The 21,673-nt window shown below is 34.9% G+C and overlaps 3 protein-coding genes across 3 annotated transcripts in view; 2 read left to right on the forward strand and 1 right to left on the reverse strand.

Annotated features, from left to right (window-relative positions):
• Nucleotides 1-21,673, reverse strand: part of LOC149968665 (uncharacterized) — a 384,171-nt gene that overhangs the window by 343,079 nt on the left and 19,419 nt on the right. The gene's annotated exons all lie outside the window — the stretch shown is intronic.
• The window catches only part of LOC149968674 (uncharacterized), a 140,316-nt gene that overhangs the window by 43,585 nt on the left and 75,058 nt on the right, over nt 1-21,673 (forward strand). The gene's annotated exons all lie outside the window — the stretch shown is intronic.
• Nucleotides 15,208-15,894, forward strand: LOC149968677 (uncharacterized). The gene has a single exon (XM_090155992.1). It carries the CDS (start codon nt 15,208-15,210, stop codon nt 15,892-15,894), a length of 687 nt encoding a protein of 228 aa, XP_090012118.1.

A 21,673-nucleotide genomic window follows, 5' to 3' on the forward strand; every position in this document is an offset into this window, starting at 1 on the left:
AACTTCAGATATTTCCCTTGCATTTGATCCGGATAATGATATGCCGGCTGCTCTAGGTAAAAGTGACCATGCCTTAATTGTTTTTAATGTGCAGCTGTTTGGTCACTCTCCCGTTTTTACCTCGAGGTTGACTGGTCTATTGTATTTGATTCTGCCGATATATCAGACTCTTGGTCGGCTTTTCTGAATGTTTTATCCTTTGGCATTAATCAATGCGTAGGCCCCTTTGTTTGTCTACTGCTTGGTCCAGACTTCTTAAATCAAAAAAGCGGGGTGCTTCCCCTCAAGTATTAGATATCCTCCTTAAGCAATATCATATAGCCCGTAATGCCTTTACCTCGCATGCTCGTAATATCCGTAGGAAATTTGAGGCTGCGTTAACTTACAAAATCCGTGACAATCCAAAAGCCTTCTGGTCACATATTAATCGTTTCCGCACTACTAGAACTCCCATTTCCAAGCTCAAAAATCCTGACGGTACCTTTACCTCTTCCGTGATTGAGGCGGCCTCTGTTCTCAACGATTTTTTTGCCTCCACTGTTAAGTCTATTGTGCCTGCTTTTCCATTACCCCAGCCTACTAATAACGTATCTGCTTCTGCCCTTACTCTAACGAAATTCACTTGCGAGCCATCTGACATTCTTCTTTTACTTAATAAAATCAAAACCAGTAAATCTTCTGGCCCTGACGGAATCCACCCTTATCTACTCAAGCAGCTTACTGGTGTTTTTCCTTTCCTTTATACCTTTTAATTTCCCGTTCTTTTACCAATTGTGAACTTCCTTCTTCCTGGAAGGAGGCTAATATCACCCCCATTCACAAATGTGGTTCCAGGGCTGATCCATCTACTTATCGCCCTATTAGTAACTTAAACCAGGTGCCTAATTTAACGAACAACTTGCCCATGCTCAAATTACTTCCTTCCTCCGCGCCAACAACTTCTTTTCTCCGTCGCAACACGGTTTTCTCAATAAGCGGTCTTGCCTCACGAACTTATTGTAGGCTACTAACACTTGGTCTCATTGGATTGACGAAGGGTTTAGTGTGGGTGTCATCTTCCTAGATTTCGCCAAAGCCTTTGATTCCATTCCCCACGTGTACCTTCTCGAGGCCCTTCACTCTGCTGGTATACGGGGCAATGCCTTATCTTGGCTTTCCAACTACCTTTCTGGTCGTAAGCAGAGAGTTATTCTGCAGGGGCAGGCCTCTTCTTGGAGTGCTGTTGACAAGGGGGTCCCCCAGGGTTCTGTTCTTGGTCCCTTGCTTTTTCACATCTTTATTAACTCTTTGCCTGTTGTTGTGTCGGTCGCTTTGGTGTTGCTTTTCGCTGATGACACTAAGATTTCCCATAAAATCAGGTATATTTCGGATTGTCAAGCGCTCCAGAAAGACTTAGAAGCAGTGGATGGCTGGGCCGATTCTCAAGGTCTCTCCTTTAATGTCAAGAAGAGTGCTGTCCTCCACCTAGGCCGTAAGAACCCCAACTTCACGTACTACATTAAAGATGTCCCACTCTCTTCTTCCCTCTCTGAGAGGGATTTAGGTATTATAGTCGTTCCGTGCCTCAAATTCTCTACGCACACTAACAAGGTTACCAAACGTCTATCAAGTATTGCCGGGCTCATTCGCCGTAACTTAAACTTTCGTTCCCCCCGTTTAATTAAGCAACTTTACAACTACCTCGCGCTCCCTATTCTTGATTATTGTTCCCCCATTTGGACCCCTCATTTAACTACAGACCTTTCTGCCCTACAAAAGTCTCAGAATCGCATAACAAAACTTGTTAGTAAATTGCAAAATATGCCTGCCCCTTCTCGTTTAAAATCCCTTGGTATTCAGCCTGTAGACTTGCGTCATAAAATCAATAACCTTTGTCTGTTACATAAATTCTTTTACAATAATTTAGATCTTAACTTTAATGAATTTTTCATCCCTCAAATCAATTCCCGTACTCGTGGCCATTCTTTAAAATTGTGTAAACCGCGCGCCGCCTCTACTACTCGTCTAAATTCTTTTTCCCATAGTGTCATTACCGATTGGAATGCTTTGCCATCTAATATTGTTACTCAATCTAATTATCACAAATTCCGCTATTTATTATCTGAACATTTATCTGCCTGGTCATGATCTCATAATTATTTTTTTTCTCGTTTGTACATTGTTTTCTTAGTGTTGGCTTTGCTTTTTATTTTAATTATTTGTAAATATCTCATTATTATTATTATTTTTTTTTATTCTTACTTTTATGTTATTTTTTTTATATTCTGTTCATTTTTAATCCCGCGATTCTGTAAGTCTACGCCATAGACATAATAAAGAAATAGACACCTTACGCGGAGTTTGATTTGCCAAAAATATACGGGAGCGATAGCTAGCAGACAACCGGTATTTGTTCCGTATTCCTGTGGTACCACGTTTAAGCGACGCCTGTCGATTAGGCAAGAAAATAAAAAATCATCACGTGACACGTCACACATGTTCGTGTTTGTAATCTTTTAGGTACTCTGACGTGATTCGCGAATATTTTGGCTGTGAGAATTTAAAATAAGGTAAATGTTTATTATAATTTTTAAATAAGTCAATTAATTCTTTCAAAACCCAAAAAAAAGAAGCAGATGATCTTAAAATTAAAAACAAAAAATTCTAATTGCGAAATGATATTTTGTCAAAGGCTTAAGTAACTCCTGTACTACTATCCGAGTATCCCGCTTGTTGTGGTTATGGCTTATGGGAATATTCTGAGATTCTAAATTGAAAACAAAAGTAAATGGAATTTTGATGAAATGGATGATTCTACCTTGGATTAATAATGATTCTACCTTGGATTAATAATGATCCTACTAAAGGTATGTAGCTATTGTCCTTGAAATAAAATAAGTTTTGACAATTTAAGTCTGATGGCTTGACCCTTCATTTCTAGATTTTTGTCCCTCGCTAATTTGTGGAGTCAGAGCTTGCAATATAGATTAATAACTTTCTTAATGATGATGTTCGATTCCAACTTCAGCATCAAACATGTTCGTGGTGATCTGGTAAGAGGTCCATGCCAATAATATTTCGTAATACAGTTCTAGTTCTTAGACTACATTTCTTTTATAGAGAGAGGAATATCTCTTCATAACAACTAAACAAAATTGGCTAAAAACCAAGGAGATCTTACTCAAATTATAATAACATAATTAAACCTACATGAAATGATCCTTGTTCAAAATTTAAAGGTGAGAAGTTAGCATCACCGGTTTTTTCTATTTCACTTTCAACTGGATGTAATTTCTTTAAATTAAATAAAAAAATTATTTTGACTATTTTTACTTGTTTTAATTCTATGGAAACCAAACCAGAGTTGGAATGGCTTTTGGTGTGACCCACCTTTTGCCATTTACAATTTGTATATCCTGTTCTAAAAAGTGATCATTACAAATTAAATCATGATTTGAATGTGTCGCGATTTACAGCAATTGTCCACTGAGAAAGTATTGTAGGTTTAGATAAGGGAAACCTATAGTTATAAAAAGATTAAATAAGAATGAATATTCATCGAAATAATATGATAGTTTAATCCTACTTATAAAGCGCCACTAAACTTAAGTGGCGCTTTAGACTAGGCGCCCACTGGCTCTCTGTTTCGTATCCGTCCTGGCTTCCACAAGGCATTGTCTCCGTTACGAAGCAAAGGCTTGTGAAAGCCAGGACAGAGATGTTACGAGGAGCAGTGAGCGCTTGGCCTAGGCCATGTAGTGCCTAACGCATAGGAATATTTATCCGGTTTAAAATCAGACGCAAAAACTTTAGGGGTGAATTTGATAAACGGGTAGTACTTTTATGTTAGCTAACATGTTTCATAATTCGTTTGTTATAGAAAAAGTGTTTTCTACTAAAAATCTTGTTTTTATTTGGTAAAAAAAGGTTAATTTTAGTGTTTTTACGCATTGCAATAATAAGTAAAACAATACCGGAAAAGGTTTCATTCCATAAGTAGGATTAAATTATCATATTATTTCGATGAATATTCATTCTTATTTAAAATCTTTTTATAACGACACCTACAATACTTTCTCAATGGACAATTGCTGTAAATCGCGACACATTCAAATCATGATTTAATTTGTAATTATCACTTTTTAGAACAGGATATACAAATTGTAAATGGTAAAAGGTTGGCAAAAGGTGGGTCACACCAAAAGCCATTCCAACTCTGGTTTGGTTTCCATAGAATTAAAACAAGTAAAAATAGACAAAATAATTTTTTTATTTAATTTAAAGAAATTACATCCAGTTGAAAGTGAAATAGAAAAAACCGGTGATGCTAACTTCTCACCTTTAAATTTTGACCAAGGATCATTTCGTGTAGGTTTAATTATGTTATTATAATTTGAGTAAGATTTCGTTGGTTTTTAGCCAATTTTGTTTAGTTGTTATGAAGAGATATTCCTCTTCCTATAAAAGAAATGTAGTCTAAGAACTAGAACTGTATTACGAAATATTGTTGGCATGGACATATTACCAGATCACCACAAACATGTTTGATGCTGAAGTTGGAATCGAACATCATCATTAAGAAAGTTATTAATTTATATTGCAAGCTCAGACTCCACAAATTAGCGAAGGACAAAAATCTAGAAATGAAGGGTCAAGCCATCAGACTTAAATTGTAAAAGCTAATTTTATTTCAAGGACAATAGCTACATACCTTTAGTAGAATCTTGGAGTCATTATTAATCCAAGGTAGAACCATCCATTACATCAAAATTCCATTTACTTTTGTTTACAATTTACTATTTAGAATCTCAGAATGTTCCCATAACAAGCCATAACCACAACAAGCTGGAGAGTAGTACAGGAGTTACTTAAGCCTTTGACAAAATATCATTTCGCAATTAGAATTTTTTGTTTTTAATTATAAGGTCATCTTCTGCTTTTTTTTGGGTTTTGAAAGAATTAATTGACTTATTTAAAAATTATAATAAAAATTTACCTTATTTTAAATTATCACAGCCAAAATATTCGCGAATCACGTCAGAGTACCTAAAAGATTACAAACACGAACATGTGTGACGTGTCACGTGATGATTTTTTATTTTCTCGCCTAATCGACAGGTGTCGCTTAAACGTGGTACCACAGGAATACGGAACAAATACCGGTTGTCTGCTAGCTATCGCTCCCGTATTAACCCTCCGTAGAAACTTGGGTCTATTTCTTTATTATGTCTATGGTCTACGCATAAGTCGGTCTATGCGGCTTTGTAGATAACCTCTCTCTAAATAAATAAATAAATAATATTCACGACTTACTGGCGTCAATCTGCCAGAACGAAAATTGGAAAAGTTCATTTTTGGCTACAGTAGGGAACGCGAAGATAGAAAAAGAATGTTGGACCAAACTAAAGAAACATGAGTTTAACGGTTATATCCCATTTCTACTAAGAATAAATTATCGATTGATATAAAATATAGACGTGTACGTTTGTAGATATACCGTACATCTAAACATTGCCGTATTTCGAGTTTAACGGGTTTTTTTAACGTTCCCTAATGGTAACGTCCGGGCCGAATGGCGCAAATATGACAAGGCAGAATTATTTCAAAGTGCTACCATTAAATCAAGGTTAAATTGCCTATCGAATGATACAAACTATAGACGTGTACGTCATAAATAACTTGAACTATTAATTTCTAAACATTACCGTATTTCGCGTTTAACTTTTTTCATTCGTTTCCTGTAATGTCACGTTTTGGGTCAAATTGCAGAAATATGACCATACAACGCATGACATACCAAGTATAGTAGGGGTTAATTAAATGTATTAAAGTATTTTAATTAATTGGGGATTTTTGATTAAACTTGATGTATACTATGGGAAATTATCAAATATATGATTATGGGATACACAAAACGAATGATTTTTTAAAATACAAAAAAATATAAACCAAAAAACTTTTATTTTTTTTTCTCTCGCCATATGACGCCACAGGGGTAACAAACGCTTCGTCACGTTTCAATTTAAAATTGTATTTAGGAATTTTTATTTAATTTACTTTCTCATATAATAAGAAAAGCTTGTCATAACTCCCACTTTATTTATTTAGCTGAATAATTTGAATATTCACGAGACGTGCCAGGTAAGAAATTGTAAAATGGTTAGCGTACTTTTAGAATCTGAAATCATACAATTTTCCCCTACACGTTTGATTAGGAGGGGGGTTAGCTTAAACTCTCTATTGTCTCAAAATTATATAATTTGGGATGTGGAAGTTTTAGGATCCGATTTCCAAGACGCAAAGAAAATTATCTCGCGTTGTCTAATTCTTTTCTAGAGGTGCCAATTAAGTATTAGAGATTTCTAGGTCCCAATTTCCCAAACGGTCGGGATGATTGTTTGTAGTTTCTTATGGGAATGGTAACGGTGGGGTGGCAGAGTGGTTAATAGTTCTGGAACTACAAAAATATATGAAATCTGGCAAAAACCATAAGGTTAAAATTCGCAAGGTCCTCTGCCCAACACTACGTCCTAATGTATCAGCCCATGAACGTAGTGAAATCAATCCACGGGCAAGGTCTTAAATTTTCCGCCATTATTCGTTGTCAAATCAGCAGTGGCGTAGACAAGGGGGTTTCCGTGGCTAAAACCCGCTCCTTGGATCTATCTTTAACTGTACTATATTTTCACCAATTTTGCTACCCCCTCTTAACATTCACATACTTCGACCCCCTCCTTGACTTATTTCTGGCTACGCCACTGCAAATTAGAAATATGAACTAGTTATATATGGGCCTGTTCATAACTCTTGGTAAAGAAAAGCCCGCAGATCACGCTACTTGACATCAAATACGCTAAACCTTGCACGCCCTTTTTTTTCATGACTTAAAGAGATCTTGCATGATTTTTTATCGGCTTGGATAAATTGTTTTTTTTTCTGGCATTTTCGTTTCTGAATCAATAAGTAACGATCTACGATATGGTTGGTCATTTACACCAGTTAACCTTCCAGCGGTAATAAATGGCATTAGGATGAAAATACTTTCTACAACACTACACAGAAAAAACAATGTTTAACTTCTAGACGTTTTTCTAAACGGGAAAATGGAACGCTCTCACAGACATATACTATACCAACACGCGTTGAGTAGAAGTCTTTTTGTGCGTCGAATTACAAAACGTTTTCGTTTAAAGCATGTTAAGTTCTAGAAATGATTGTTTTATGCGTGTTGAGGTCTTGTAGTGCTTAAAATGTAAACTCGTCTATTTGACGAAACGTTTAATTTTCAAACGCGTCGAGTTCTTGAAACGTGTAAGATTCAAAGGCGTCGAGTTCTCCAGTCGTTTAAGTTTCAAACGCGTCGAAATCTGGATGCGTTTAAGTTTCAAACGCGCCGAGTTGTCGAATCGTTTAAGATTCAAACGCATTGAGTTCTTGAAACGTGTAAGATTCAAACGCGGCGAGTTCCCGCTACATTAGAATTCCAAACGTATCGAGTTCTTGAGACGTTTCGGATTATTCAAAGAAAAAATTGATTCTAAAGAAATTTTTTATTTGCAAAAAATATTTTATTGGTTATCAAACATTTTATATCAATATGATGTTCTTCCACAAAATTTAAATATTTGGTGGTTTTAACAAATGACGATTTCGGGGACCGATTATTAAGTACGTACTCTTGCTCTGCACCGCAGCGCTCCCCAGTGGCCAAGGGGAAATATAATCGTGCAAAAACGGACACAATCGTCTCTTAAAAATAAAAAGGTCTCATATCGGCCTCGTTACAAAAATATGGTCTCAGCTCAGACTCGTAGTAGTACATTATATTGGACTCCGCTTAGGCTCACTGCAATTTACTATATTTTAATGGTCTCATCTCGAGCTCACAAATATACGCTATATTAAAATAGTTTCAGTTCGAGCACACAAAAATACGCTATAATATAAAGGTCTCATCTCCGGCTCAAATTAAATGACCACAACGTTTTGGTCTCTTCTCGGGCTCGTATCATTCTCATAAAAAGGCTGAGCTTAGCTTCAAATCGAGCTCGGGTTCTTGGTGTGAGACGAGCCCGTTCCGCTATGTTCTTTCCTAAAGCTGAATATTTTGTTTTTCTTAATTATTTGACCCAACCAAACTGAAGTAAGTGAAGTAGAGCTCATAAAGAAGCTTTTGAGCTGCGTGGACAATATTTAGTAAGTTATGTGTTTACAACGAAAGATGCCCAAGAATCATTTAGACGATAAATTTGCGTGTTTACATATAACACTATAGATTCGTAGCGCCAAGTATACGATTTCGTTCTGTGACGTAAATAGAGGTTTTGGCGCCCTGGGCTAACATTTAATTTGGCCGGCAGTTATAATACCAACATACAGGGCGTTCTTAAGGGGGGGGGGCGAGCAGGACGGTCGCCCAGGGCCTCTAAAATTTTACCATAGGGATGTATATACCGGAGGGCCTCAACACTCAGTTTCGTCCATGCATTTCGCCTGGGGCCACGAGCGCTCTAAGAACGGTCCTGTACCAACGCAAAATACGGTGAAAATGAAATTGCCTCACGTTAAAAATGCAGCCCAGATCGAACCGCCCCCTCCCCAATGGTACTGACTTTATTTATTACCACCATGTGTTTTTCGACAATAGGAGTCAGGGGTCAAGTTAAAAAGAATTTTGTCTAAACCACATTGCATGTCATTCATGAGTTCTACTTCACTTCAATAATATCAATTTGCCAATAATTATATTCTAAGCTTTATTTCTAGACTAACCCCTTAATACTTTTAACCTCTTCGCTAGTTTACCTTTACCTCCAGCATTTATAATTAATGTCTTCCCTAAATTGTAATAACATTGTTGAATTTAATAATAATTTTTTGATCGAATTAATAATTAGCTTAGATCTAAAATGTTTAAGTTATTATTTAATAATCGTTTGGCTATAGATATCATTAGGCAGACTAGCACTGGTATTCATGATAATAGTACAATACTACATCCAAGCTTAACTTAGGCCTACATTTTCGTTACGCAGATATTTGGAATTACATTAATATACCAGAAGAAGCAACTCTTCTATTTTGCAAGTAATTGTTAATCAGAAATAAAATCATCTCTCACGTAGACTTACTTTCAAAGAAAAACGTGAGCAGCTCGGAATCGTCTTGAAATGGAAGTCAAGCATAAATAACGCGACTATGCGAATATTTCAAAGGAACAGCGTTGCCAGATGTTCAAAACATATTAAACGTAACTAAAGCCCAGTTCACACTATACAGTTAATTGGCCACTTAATTGTATCCAACTAATTGTAAGCACGAAAATTGTATAGTGTGAGCCGAATAATTGTAAGAATTGTCCCCACTTTTTCTGTTTACACTATATGTCACCACTTTTTCTGTTTACACTATATTTCACCACTTTTTCTGTTTACACTATATGTCACCACTTTTTCTGTTCACACTGTACAATGTTCTTGCTTACAATTAGTTGGATACAATTAAGTGGCCCAATTAAATGTATAGTGTGAACTGGGCTTAAGCAGTAAAATTTGTAACACATCAGACTATCAGTAACGCTAGATTTCGCTCTCATCTAGTGTAGGAGTACAGCGTATCAGAAACAGCTTAAAAAATATTTTTTAATTTAATATGAGGGCCCTGGTGGCCCGCTACCTCCGTTCAATTGATTTATTTTAAGGGGCCCCTGATTTTTTTAAGGGCCATTGGCCCCAGGACTACCACTGTTTCCAAGTCTGCTAGCAACAATAATAATCTGGAGCCATGCAGACATCAGAGCCGCACCCATTAATTATATTTTGTTAATGTAGGGAAATTAAAAAAGAGCACCTTGTGATGACGAAGGCATTAGGTTTTCAGATATGTTGATTTTTATTCCTTGGCCTAAGACCTTGGCCATTGGGATATTGAAGATAATTAAACTATTAAAAATACATGACAGCGATGATAATCTAGTGATATTTACTAATTTAAGCCATTGGAATGATATACAGGAAAGTAATGTATATAGTAATGGCAGTGTGACGTCACGGCACGTCACCCATGCTTTTTCCTATAGATAAAAAATCGCGACTAAAATGGCGACCATGGTCAAAACTACGGAGTGCCATTACTCTATTGTCAGAAATTACAAATAAATAATAAAACATATATAAACTTAGCAGACGACTTGACTATTTTGGCGGGTAAAATTCAGTATATTTGTTTAACAAAATCAACATAAACCTAAACATCTGTGTTTCAAAGTGTTCAAAACGGATCCACTCAGAAAAAACAACGTTTAGCTTTTAAACACTTGAATTGCAATGTAACGCGTTATAGATGTAAACGGACAAAATGGCTAAACAACTAAACACGAGAAGGAATCGAAAATCTATATAAACACCTTTGAAACCTAGACGATTAATAAAATTAGCAAAAACCTAAACACATGTGTTTTAAAGTGTTCAAAATGGTTCCTCTGAGATATAGATTTGAAACGGCTTCTGTTATAAAAGCCAAAATTTCCGCTAATAACGCGTTAGATCCGACTGCGCCGATGTAACCGTTTATTTTGCTTCTTTCAAATTCTAATGTTCCTCACAGATTTAGTTATAATTCGTAAACAAGTTATCCTACGAATTTGCGGTCGGTGACATTCGGCACTAAACAATACGTAACATCCGAAAGTATGGTTGGTCTTGTCCAATATTTAGTAAAATTTCGAGAAAATCACGTTTTTGAGTGTACTTTTGGTCATAACTCGGAAACTATTAGTACTAGCGACCGGCGTTAACACATAATACAGAACGATACCCAACTCGACCAGAGTTCTAAATTGAAAAGGTTTTTTCGTATCAGAGAAAAACGACCACGTAATGCAGTACAAATTACTCGGAAGCAGTTCATCGTACAGACCTGTGGTTGGTCTCATTCGACTCAGCGTGAAAATTATCATCGGGCTCAACACCAAACGTGGTCCAATTCGTTGAACGCAAATTTCGGGGCCAACTGCCCCCTATTGCCTCCTTTGCACCACCCCCCAAAAACTATGTTCGCCACCCCGCATCGCTGCGGACTCATCATCCTTAAAGTAGGCCAATTGCAAGTTGGGGCGAATTTTGCCGTTGAGCTATAGGGACGGTTTGCAGCCGTATATTTTATTATACCTCTCGTGAAAAACGTTCGTTTACAAGCCATCCCCGCGTTCCCCGGCTTGAAATTTAGTGATTCAATTCGGAAACTACTTAGTTCTTAACGCCCTCTATCGTTCGGTTTTTAAATAAATATACTAAATTTTACCCGCCAAAATAGTCAAGTCGTCTGCTAAGTTTATATATGTTTTATAAATGATTTGTAATTTCTGACAATAGAGTAATGGCACTCCGTAGTTTTGACCATGGTCGCCATTTTGGTCGCGATTTTTTATCTATAGGAAAAAGCATGGGTGACGTGCCGTGACGTCACACTGCCATTACATTACTTTCCTGTATATCATTCCAATAGCTTAAATTAGTAAATATCACTAGATTATCATCGCTGTCATGTATTTTAAATAGTTTAATTAACTTCAATATCCCAATGGCCAAGGTCTTAGGCCAAGGAATAAAAATCAACATATCTGAAAAACTAATGCCTTCGTCATCACAAGGTGCTCTTTTTTAATTTCCCTACATTAACAAAATATAATTAATGGGTGCGGCTCTGATGTCTGCATGGCTCCAGATTATTATAGTTGCTAGCAGACTTGGAAACAGTGGTAGTCCTGGGGCCAATGGCCCTTAAAAAAATCAGGGGCCCCTTAAAATAAATCAATTGAACGGAGGTAGCGGGCCACCAGGGCCCTCATATTAAATTAAAAAATATTTTTAAGCTGTTTCTGATATGCTGTCTTCCTACACTAGATGAGAGCGAAATCTAGCGTTACTGATAGTCTGATGTGTTACAAATTTTACTACTTAAGCCCAGTTCACACTATACAATTAATTGGGTAACTTAATTGTATCCAACTAATTGTAAGCAAGAACATTGTACAGTGTGAACAGAAAAAGTGGTGACATATAGTGTAAACAGAAAAAGTGGGGACAATTCTTACAATTATTCGGCTCACACTATACAATTTTCTTGCTTACAATTAGTTGGATACAATTAAGTGGCCAATTAACTGTATAGTGTGAACTGGGCTTTAGTTACGTTTAATATGTTTTGAACATCTGGCAACGCTGTTCCTTAGTCGCGTTATTTATGCTTGACTTCCATTTCAAGACGATTCCGAGCTGCTCACGTTTTTCTTTGAAAGTAAGTATACGTGAGAGATGATTTTATTTCTGATTAACAGTAGGTCGATTTACTATGTGTTGCGGGGCAAGCTTACTTTACAGGGGAAAGACGCCACAGTCGGAATTGGTCAAAATTATTACTTTCCTCACTAGATGGAATTAGACGCGACCTTCAAAATGATCGTCTGGCAAACCTGCTAAGATATTTCCGCTTTTTTTAGCGCTTAAAGTTACTGTAGGTAACATAAAAACGTTTCATCACAAAAAAGCTATTTTATAATTAATTTTGTTTTATTGTTTAAGTTATATTGTAAGTAAATTTATTTGAAATAATAGTTGAGTCCGTGGAACATCTAAGTAAATTTTATCACCGCTTAAATTGGCTAAAACTTAAATGAAACGTTAAGCCTTGACCAGTAGACCATTTAAAATTATAAAGCATGGGAAAATTTTGTGTGGTTTTAAATTGTAAAGAGAGAGGTGGAAATAAAAATGTGAGTGGTAAATTAATGAAATGATTATAAATTGATAATAAGTTTAATAGTTTTCATGTCTTACAGGTGTCATACCATAGAGTTCCTATGCCATTTCAAAATAACCTTTTAAGAACCCTGTGGTTGAAAAGAATACGCAGGAGAGATTATTTGTATACACCAAAAAAAAATAATATTTGTGTCTGTTCTAATCATTTTAAGGACACAGATTTCTTGACAGCACACGCAAATGGCCAGAAACACCTTAAAAAAGGCGCAGTGCCTTCAAAGTTCAAGTGGAACACACCCGATACTTTAATCAACATTCAACGAAGTGAACTAAAAAGCAAAGATGATGCCAATCCATCTCAAAATGTAAACAACCTAGGACAAGAAGATTTAATTGATAATCTTGAAGTGGTTATTACTCAAGAGCCGTTATTTAATACATGTCAGGTTGCGGATGAACAGGTATTAACCTTTGATCAAGAACAGCAAAGTGTGCATTCAGTTTCTTCCATTTTCAACAAAAATGTATTAGAATCCATTAACCAAGAACAATCGTTTGATGTCACTAAAACTAGGGGTGACAGTGACGATATGGAAAAAATGCTGAAAAAAAAATCCTTGAGGAAGCTTTGGAAAAATCTAATGAAAGTGTACGGGTGCAAACCTATAAGCTTAAAAAAGCTGAACAGCTTTTAAGTGAAGAGATTAAGAAGATAAAACTTGCTGAAACAAATCTGAAGAACTTAAAACCAAGTTTAGACAATATCAAAGACAATGACGATGCAATTGCTTTTGTAGCAACCAATTCTTTAAATATAATTTTGTTAGTTGTTCCCCAGATATTTTTCACACCATTTAAAAGTTTTCAAAATTTTACTTTCCCACGTCATTTCTAATTCAACCCTGCGTTCTTCTTATTGATAGGTGGGGTTTTTCTGGGTCGTCTCGGCTCACGATGCTGGTCATCGTTGCCGGGGGGGTTCGTGAGAAGCTCTCTGCCTTCTTCAAAGTGGACCGCTCTCGCCTGTCAAAGGTGACGCGCGGGTCACGGGAAGGGGGTGTCCTGGGAATCCTTGTGGACAAAGGTATCCTTAGTTCCCCTCTCCGTTGTTTTCTCTCTTTACAGTTCTCTCGCTTTTATGATTAGCGAGTCCCCGACTTCTTGATTTAACCCCTTCGCGAACCCTGTCTCTCTTTTTCCTCAGGGTTGCCAATTACCGAGTTCGGATAATTTATCTATTGTACAGTATTTCTTAAAGTGTCATATTTATAGTGTAATGTATGGCTGGCGTCTTGTTGGCGCCAGATTTGACAATATTCTAACCAAAGATTTATGAGGAACGCAACGGCGGACACTTTGTGTTTCACTGACGGTGGGAACAAAGTTATCACAATGAGCGCCAGGACGCTATGGTCGTGATTGGAGGAATCCATCCAGTGAATTTGGAAACTAGGTCACCGATTGGGTGAAAGGTGACCAACATCACGAATCACGTGATCTGGTTCGGAACAAAACCAGGGAGTTGTTGGATTTTCAAGAGAGTTCCCGGCTGGGTCTCACCTTGTCTCGAAAGGTGAGGATAACTGAGCCCCCAAAGCCGGAAGTTCAGAAAATAAAAGAGAGTGATGAACAACCCCGACCGCGAAGTGCGGAAAACGTAAACGGTCTCGCGGGGCTAGATAAGTTCATGGTCGGAATGGCCAAATCGTAGTGAATGTGCGCGTATCCCATATGGAACCAAGAGGTGCGGATAAGGGCGCCAATAAGTATGGACCTCCAACACGGACCAATCATATAAGTATTTAATTATTCCTCAGAGTGGCTACGGCGCTCAGACAATCTTAGTTTAATGATGTTGCGATTTGCTTTGGTTATTGTCAAAGTATTATACTGTTTTTTTATTTGTTTAACCTATTCTAATGACTGTAATTGCTTGTTTTATTTTATTCTCCCTAATTAAACGTTAACTTCTAATATTTGTAAATCTACCACATGGCAAACCTTAATTTAATTATAAGCATACCCCTAGACACCCTATGCAACCTCGCTAACCCCACCAGTAAAGTTACGCAAGAGGGAGGACCACGTAGTTGAAGTGAATGTAGGTTTGGTCGCCGGGTTTCCTTTAGGTTAGGAATAGCGACTTGGGTTTAAAAGTAAATCCCCTACACTTTTTACACCGGGCTTCCTAACTACAAAAGAGTCATTGCGTTATATGAATTCTTGGATCCGGGCGAAAATGGGCAAAACATTATATATTGGAAAAAAGGAAAATGCAGTGATGGTATCAACTCAACTCCACATAGAACTCCCACTATGATAGGAAGACCTAGAGTTTTAAAACCCCTAGATCAATTTTTTTTTGGTGTTAAGGTTAAGACTCGGTTTATTTGTCCAAGACCTTGCGGACCGATTTGGTATCTCCAAAAGTACCGTGAGCAATGTGTGTAACACTTGGATTAACTACATGTACCTTCAGTTAGGGCAAATCAGTTTGTGGTCAACAAGAGAAAAAGTTAATAAATCCATGCCAGAGGAATTCAAAACCACATACCCAACTACTCGTGTGATTATTGATGCTTCGGAAATTAAATGTGAAACGTCATCTTCACTAGTGTTACAATCCGAAACTTACTCTAATTATAAGTCAACCAACACATACAAGGGTTTGATAGGCATCAGCCCAAATGGTTATGTAACATTTGTGTCAGGGCTTTATACGGGTTCAATATCGGATAAAGAGATAACTAGCATAAGTGGTTTCTTGGAAAAAGATTTTGACAGTCAAGATAGTGTAATGGCAGATAAAGGTTTTTTAATTGAAGAAATGTTCAATGAAATTAATGTGAAATTGAATATACCCCCATTCCTTAAAGACAAAGATCAATTTTCCAAAGAGGAGTTAGAGAACACGCAAAAAATTGCAGCGTTGAGGATTCATGTTGAGCGCAGAATTCAACGTATTAAGGGGTGGCATATATATGACAGACCGATATCTATTAGTCTAGCACCAGTAATTAATCAGCTCTGGACTGTCACTGCCATATTAACTAATTTTCAGAAACCAATTATTAAACATAAATCTACATCTTCTAATCAACTGGATGAACTTGACTTTTCCGATTTTGATGAACTTGATTGGCCATTAGATTAACTACATTTTTAAATTGATTTTATAACTTCTATATTTTGATTTTAGCTCAAGGCACATTAAAATTTGAATTATACTAATAATGCAAAAGACTCCATTAATCAATTAATTTATTGATAGGTCAAATTCTTTAAAAACAAATATTTTTTTTAAAGTTATAACAGAGGAACTTTTACCATTTTTTTAGCATGTGAGTGAAATAAAACCTATCTAATTTTTCTACCATTTCCATCCACATAGATCGATTAAAGCGCGTCCTACAAATTATCAAGCCTTTGGGCAAATAAACCACATAGTCGCACCAAGAGAAACCCGTTAAGCCCATTTGACCCATTACCTGATGAAAGTGGCCATGGTTGACATTCAATTGCACTACCCCATTTTTTTTTTCAATATGACCCTTTGATTCTTCAATAAATTCACTGGGAAATTTATCTCTTAGCGAGTAAGCACATTTTAGTTCGACGAGCCCATAAGGGGGATCTTCCCTAGGATCAAACACTAAGCCATCTGGTGAAGTCCCAAGCCAACATTTAGAAGGGTTGACAACAAACCCGGACATGTGAACTATTACATTGTGGCCTAGATTGTGCATTTGGCTTATGTATTTCTTCCTCGCAATAGGTTCCATTGTTTTGCCATATTTAATGCTATTTAAATGTCCAATATCACTGCTCACAACGATATTGGAAATACCAGCTTCCGTCCATACTTCGCCTCTTCTTTTGCAAACATTTCCCAATTTGGAGGAACTCAATCTAGTACTTCTGGCGTGCTTCCATTCCACACACTCTCCTTGCGAAACTGTCTGTCTTTCTAGATTTGACACTGCCTCTGAAGAAAGCTCATTTTTCTGCAAATTATTCAAAATTAAAATTTGTTTTTATTCAAAAATGTGGTGAAAAGACTTCGAACCAAAAGAATTTCCATTTCAGCCTCTGGTAAAGGTAAATAGCAACCAGTGCTTTGCCAGTCTTCAGTAGAAGGAAAGTGAGGGTGTGGCATAGATCCCGGGGTCGGGGTCAGGTTCGGGATCGGGGTCCGGGATTTAAGGGGTGAAATGGGGGTTAAATCGTCGAAAATTCAATGTATTTAGGGTATTTCTCGCGACGATGTGTTTTTTCGTATATCAATATATTGTGTCCAGGCCAACTTGTTCATTTATCTACGCTTATCGCGAAAGACACTTGAACGTATATCTTATCAAGCTTTATCGTACGGAATAAGTTGAAATGATGTAAAAAGTGATAACCTGGGCGGCGCGTGCGCAGATTACCCCGGGGGACGCGGTTAATTTGAATTTAAGAGTGTTTTGACGTCATGGAATATTCGTTGTTAAAGTAGAATGGAAATATTTTAAAACTTCATTTTAATATCATTGTAGTACTTAAATATGCTTGACACTTGAACCAATCTCACGAGTATTTCTTAAAACGAATATCTCGATCGCGTTTTATCGTACGAAATAAGTGGAAAATTATGTAAGTTGTATGATACTTGATAACCTAGGCAGGAAGATACCGCGCGCGTGCGCGGATTACCTGGGAGGCGCGGATTGCCCGGGCGCGCGGTTAATTTGAATTTAAAACTTGGATTCCCTCTCCGAAATAATTCATGTACCCAAAATTGGACCGCAAGTTTTTTTCTTTTAGGGGAATCTCTATGGGAGTTTAACATTACAATAAAGCTAATAGGTCCAGTTTGGGGTACTTTTGGTCCGAAATGGGGTACATAGGGCCGAAAATGGTGACTTTGGTCGTTTTAAGGGTACTTTTGGTCTATTTTGGTCCATTTTTGGGTACATCAGAAAAGCAGTTGGAAAAACGAAGAGCCTTATTTTTTTTCCCACAAATCTCCAAACTCCAAAAATTTATTGCTATAATTTATTTATCCCTTCCGTAGGTATAAAATAAGATAAAAACCACTTACCTATATTTTAATTACGGTAAATTAAAAATACTTAATTAGTGTACTAAGTTACGTTTAAAAGAACCTTTTGTAACAATTCCAATATGTAAATATAGGTATAAGGATTGAAAAAATACTTAAAGTGGTTTTACTGATAAACTCTAAAGGAATTTAACTTTAAAGGGCATCTTAGATTATTGTTTTTAATTTTATTCAAGTTGAAAACGTATTAAGAGTCCTTCAAAGTACTATAAAAGGATTTTATTTACGAACTTAATTCATATTTTCTTCAAACTTTCAATTCGCTTTTATTACTATTTAAATACGGTAAAATATAATTCTTATACACAAATATAGTCAGAAAGATACTATAAAACACTAAAATTAAAATTAAATTAAATTTGTGTGGATAAGATTTGTAAATATCATTTTGAAACTAATAACTTTCACGCTTTATTTAAGCCAATAAAAACAATTACCTATATTTTAAATACGGTAAAATATAAATACATTTCCGATATGTAAATAGGTAGAATAACACTATGAAAAGTTCCTTTTTCTTCTTTTAATACGACAACACACAACTCTGATACGCAAATATATAAAGAAAATATAAAAAAAATTTACTCTACGTTCGATACGTTAAAATACATTTCCGATACACAAATATAGATAAAGAAATACTATAAAATGTAAAAAGGTAGAAAAATACTACACATTAACCATTATGAATTTAAGCTTACAACATCCTTCACGTATAGAGCATAACATATATGTTCAGAGTTAACTTGTTTCCTCGTTATCTTTATCGCATGTGTTTTAAATAGCGTATGGAATAAGTTAAGAATGTACTGAAATGGTGTATGTTTAAACCTCGTAGAATAAAGAGTAAAACATATGTTCAGAGTCGGCTTGATTACTAAAGCGAATAACACAGAGACGTTTCCGGTGTAGTCACGTAGGAAGAAAAATACTACAACACTCTCTATACTCTACATTCAACACGTTAAAATATACTTCCGAAATGCCAATATAGGTAGTAAAATACTGCAAAATCTCTATACTTTACCTTCAATACGTTAAATTACATTCCAATATGTAAATATAGGAGGAAAAATACTACAAAAGCCTCTTTTCTTGGCGTTCAATATGTTAAAATAGATTTCTGAAATGCAAATGTAGGTAGTAAATACTACAAAATCTCTATACTCTACCTTCAATACGTTAAATTACATTCCAATATGTAAATATAGGTAGTAAATACTACAAAAGCCTCTTTTCTTGGCGTTCAATATGTTAAAATAGATTTCTGAAATGCAAATTTAGGTAGTAAATACTACAAAAGCCTCTTTTCTTGGCGTTCAATATGTTAAAATAGATTTCTGAAATGCAAATATAGGTAGTAATTACTACAAAAGCCTCTTACTCTACGTTCAATACGTTAAATTAATGATATGCCTCCGATCGAATCGTTCATTTTTTCCTATTTAAATATACGCATTTAAATTAGAATTGCTTCTGGTGTTCGGCAGTCGATTAATTTTTATCCACAAATTTTCCGATTTATTTAAAAAACGTTGGTAAAAAGAATATCATTTTAACTAATTTAATTGTGTTTTTTACCCAACCAAGCATTTATTTGAATAAAAGTGGTATTTATTTAAATAACCAATAGTTAAATAAAAATTGTTAAATGTTTAAATAATCGAAAGTGAACAAGCCTATTTTTTAAATAAAACAAACAGACTTTAGAGTTGATAAGATTTGTAAATATCATTTGAAACTAATAATTTTCACGCTTTATTTAAGTCAAGCAATTACATTTTTAAAAATGAAAGAAGTTAAACAATATAAAAAATTTAAAATATTGTAAATATTTTTAGGTAATAAAGAAATTAAGAAATGTTTTAATTAAAATATCTTTCATTTTCTACTACATTTTTAAAAATGAAAGAAGTTTAACAATATAATTATTCTAATATAATTTCAAAATCAGGTATTATTTAAAGTACAAATGCATAATTTAGTGAAGCAATTCTTATTTAAATACTTTTATTTAATTAATTTGTGTATCTGAAATGTATTAATTGAAAAATAAGTGGGTTTTACTATTTATCACTGTTTTTATATATATATATATATATATATTGGAATTGTTACAAAAGGTTCTTTTAAACGTAACTTAGTACATTAATTTATTTTGGAAGTTCAAAACGTATTAAGAGCCCTTCAGAGTACTATAAAAGGATTTCATTTACAAACTAAATTAATATTTTCTCCAAACTTTCAATTCGTTATAATTTGAATTTAAATGAAAACATCATGGATTATAGGTGCGTAATCTACTATTAGACCGAACTAATTAAAAAAAATACTTAAAGTAAGTGGTTTTACTGATAAACTCTAAAGGAATTTTGGAATTTTCTAGAATAGCAAAGTAAAACTAAAACGTAAACCAAGTTTAAAACGAAACTAATAACTGGGAGAAAGGTTGAAGTAAGTAATTTTTTTGATTTTTCGTTTTTTAATTAAATATAATTTTTGAAAATTTGTGATAAAAGATCTGGTCCTTCGTGTTTTACATATATTTAAAAACTCGAGATTTTAATGAATTGTTTTCAAAGCATGAAAAATATAGCAGATCCTTTGATTTTAATTGTAGTTAGTAGTTACTTAAAAAAAGTCGCTAGCTGACTTGGAGCTGGTGTAGTTAAATTTTAAAAATGTGTATTTTAAATTTTGTTTGTAAAAGTTTTTTTTTAAAAAGTTTAGTATTATAGTTTAAATTTATTAAATAAAATAAAATATAAATATAAATAGTAATTTCAATTACTTTTTTAGTTTTTTTTTGACAAATATGCAAACTATTTAGTTATTTCAAAAACAAATACGTCGAATTATTTGGTATTCGAAATACTATTGGTTAGTTTTTATATCTTTAATTTTATTTTTCAGAACAATTTCTATTTGTCTAGCTTCTTCTAACTTTAATTTAGATGGCCTTAAAGCCAAGTATTTAACAAATTTTGTAACCAAGTAGATGGAGCTTTAAACAATTTTTCAGTCATGTAGTCAAGGAAATGTTCAAATATACGTGTATTTGGTCATTTTGATGGTCAAATAGCCCAGTATGGAACTGCGAGATGATAGTCAGACATTGAGACGCGGGTGGCGCCCGTGCCCCAGCGTCCGCGCCCTCGCCCTGATGGTGCCCCGAGCCTCCGTCGACGTCTGAAATGTGAAATGGGGCACCGACGGGGCTGGCGCGGACGCTGGGGCACGGGCGCCACCCGCGTCTCAATGTCTGACTATCATTCCAAAATTCCTTTAGAGTTTATCAGTAAAACCACTTACTTTAAGTATTTTTTTTAATTAGTTCGGTCTAATAGTAGATTACGCACCTATAATCCATGATGTTTTCATTTAAATTCAAATTATAACGAATTGAAAGTTTGAAGAAAATATTAATTTAGTTTGTAAATGAAATCCTTTTATAGTACTCTGAAGGGCTCTTAATACGTTTTGAACTTCCAAAATAAATTAATGTACTAAGTTACGTTTAAAAGAACCTTTTGTAACAATTCCAATATATATATATATATATATATATATATATATATATATATATATAAAAAACCGTGATAAATAGTAAAACCCACTTATTTTTCAATTAATACATTTCAGATACACAAATTAATTAAATAAAAGTATTTAAATAAGAATTGCTTCACTAAATTATGCATTTGTACTTTAAATAATACCTGATTTTGAAATTATATTAGAATAATTATATTATTAAACTTCTTTCATTTTTAAAAATGTAGTAGAAAATGAAAGATATTTTAATTAAAACATTTCTTAATTTCTTTATTAC

This window comes from Leiobunum rupestre, chromosome 1 (genome assembly GCF_980474605.1).
Source record: "Leiobunum rupestre chromosome 1, qqLeiRupe1.1.hap1, whole genome shotgun sequence".
NCBI classification, from domain to species: Eukaryota; Metazoa; Arthropoda; class Arachnida; order Opiliones; family Sclerosomatidae; genus Leiobunum; species Leiobunum rupestre.

Excerpts from the sequence above, each read along its gene's own strand:
- LOC149968677 (XM_090155992.1), top strand. The coding sequence starts at position 15,208 with ATGTACCTTCAGTTAGGGCAAATCAGTTTGTGGTCAACAAGAGAAAAA.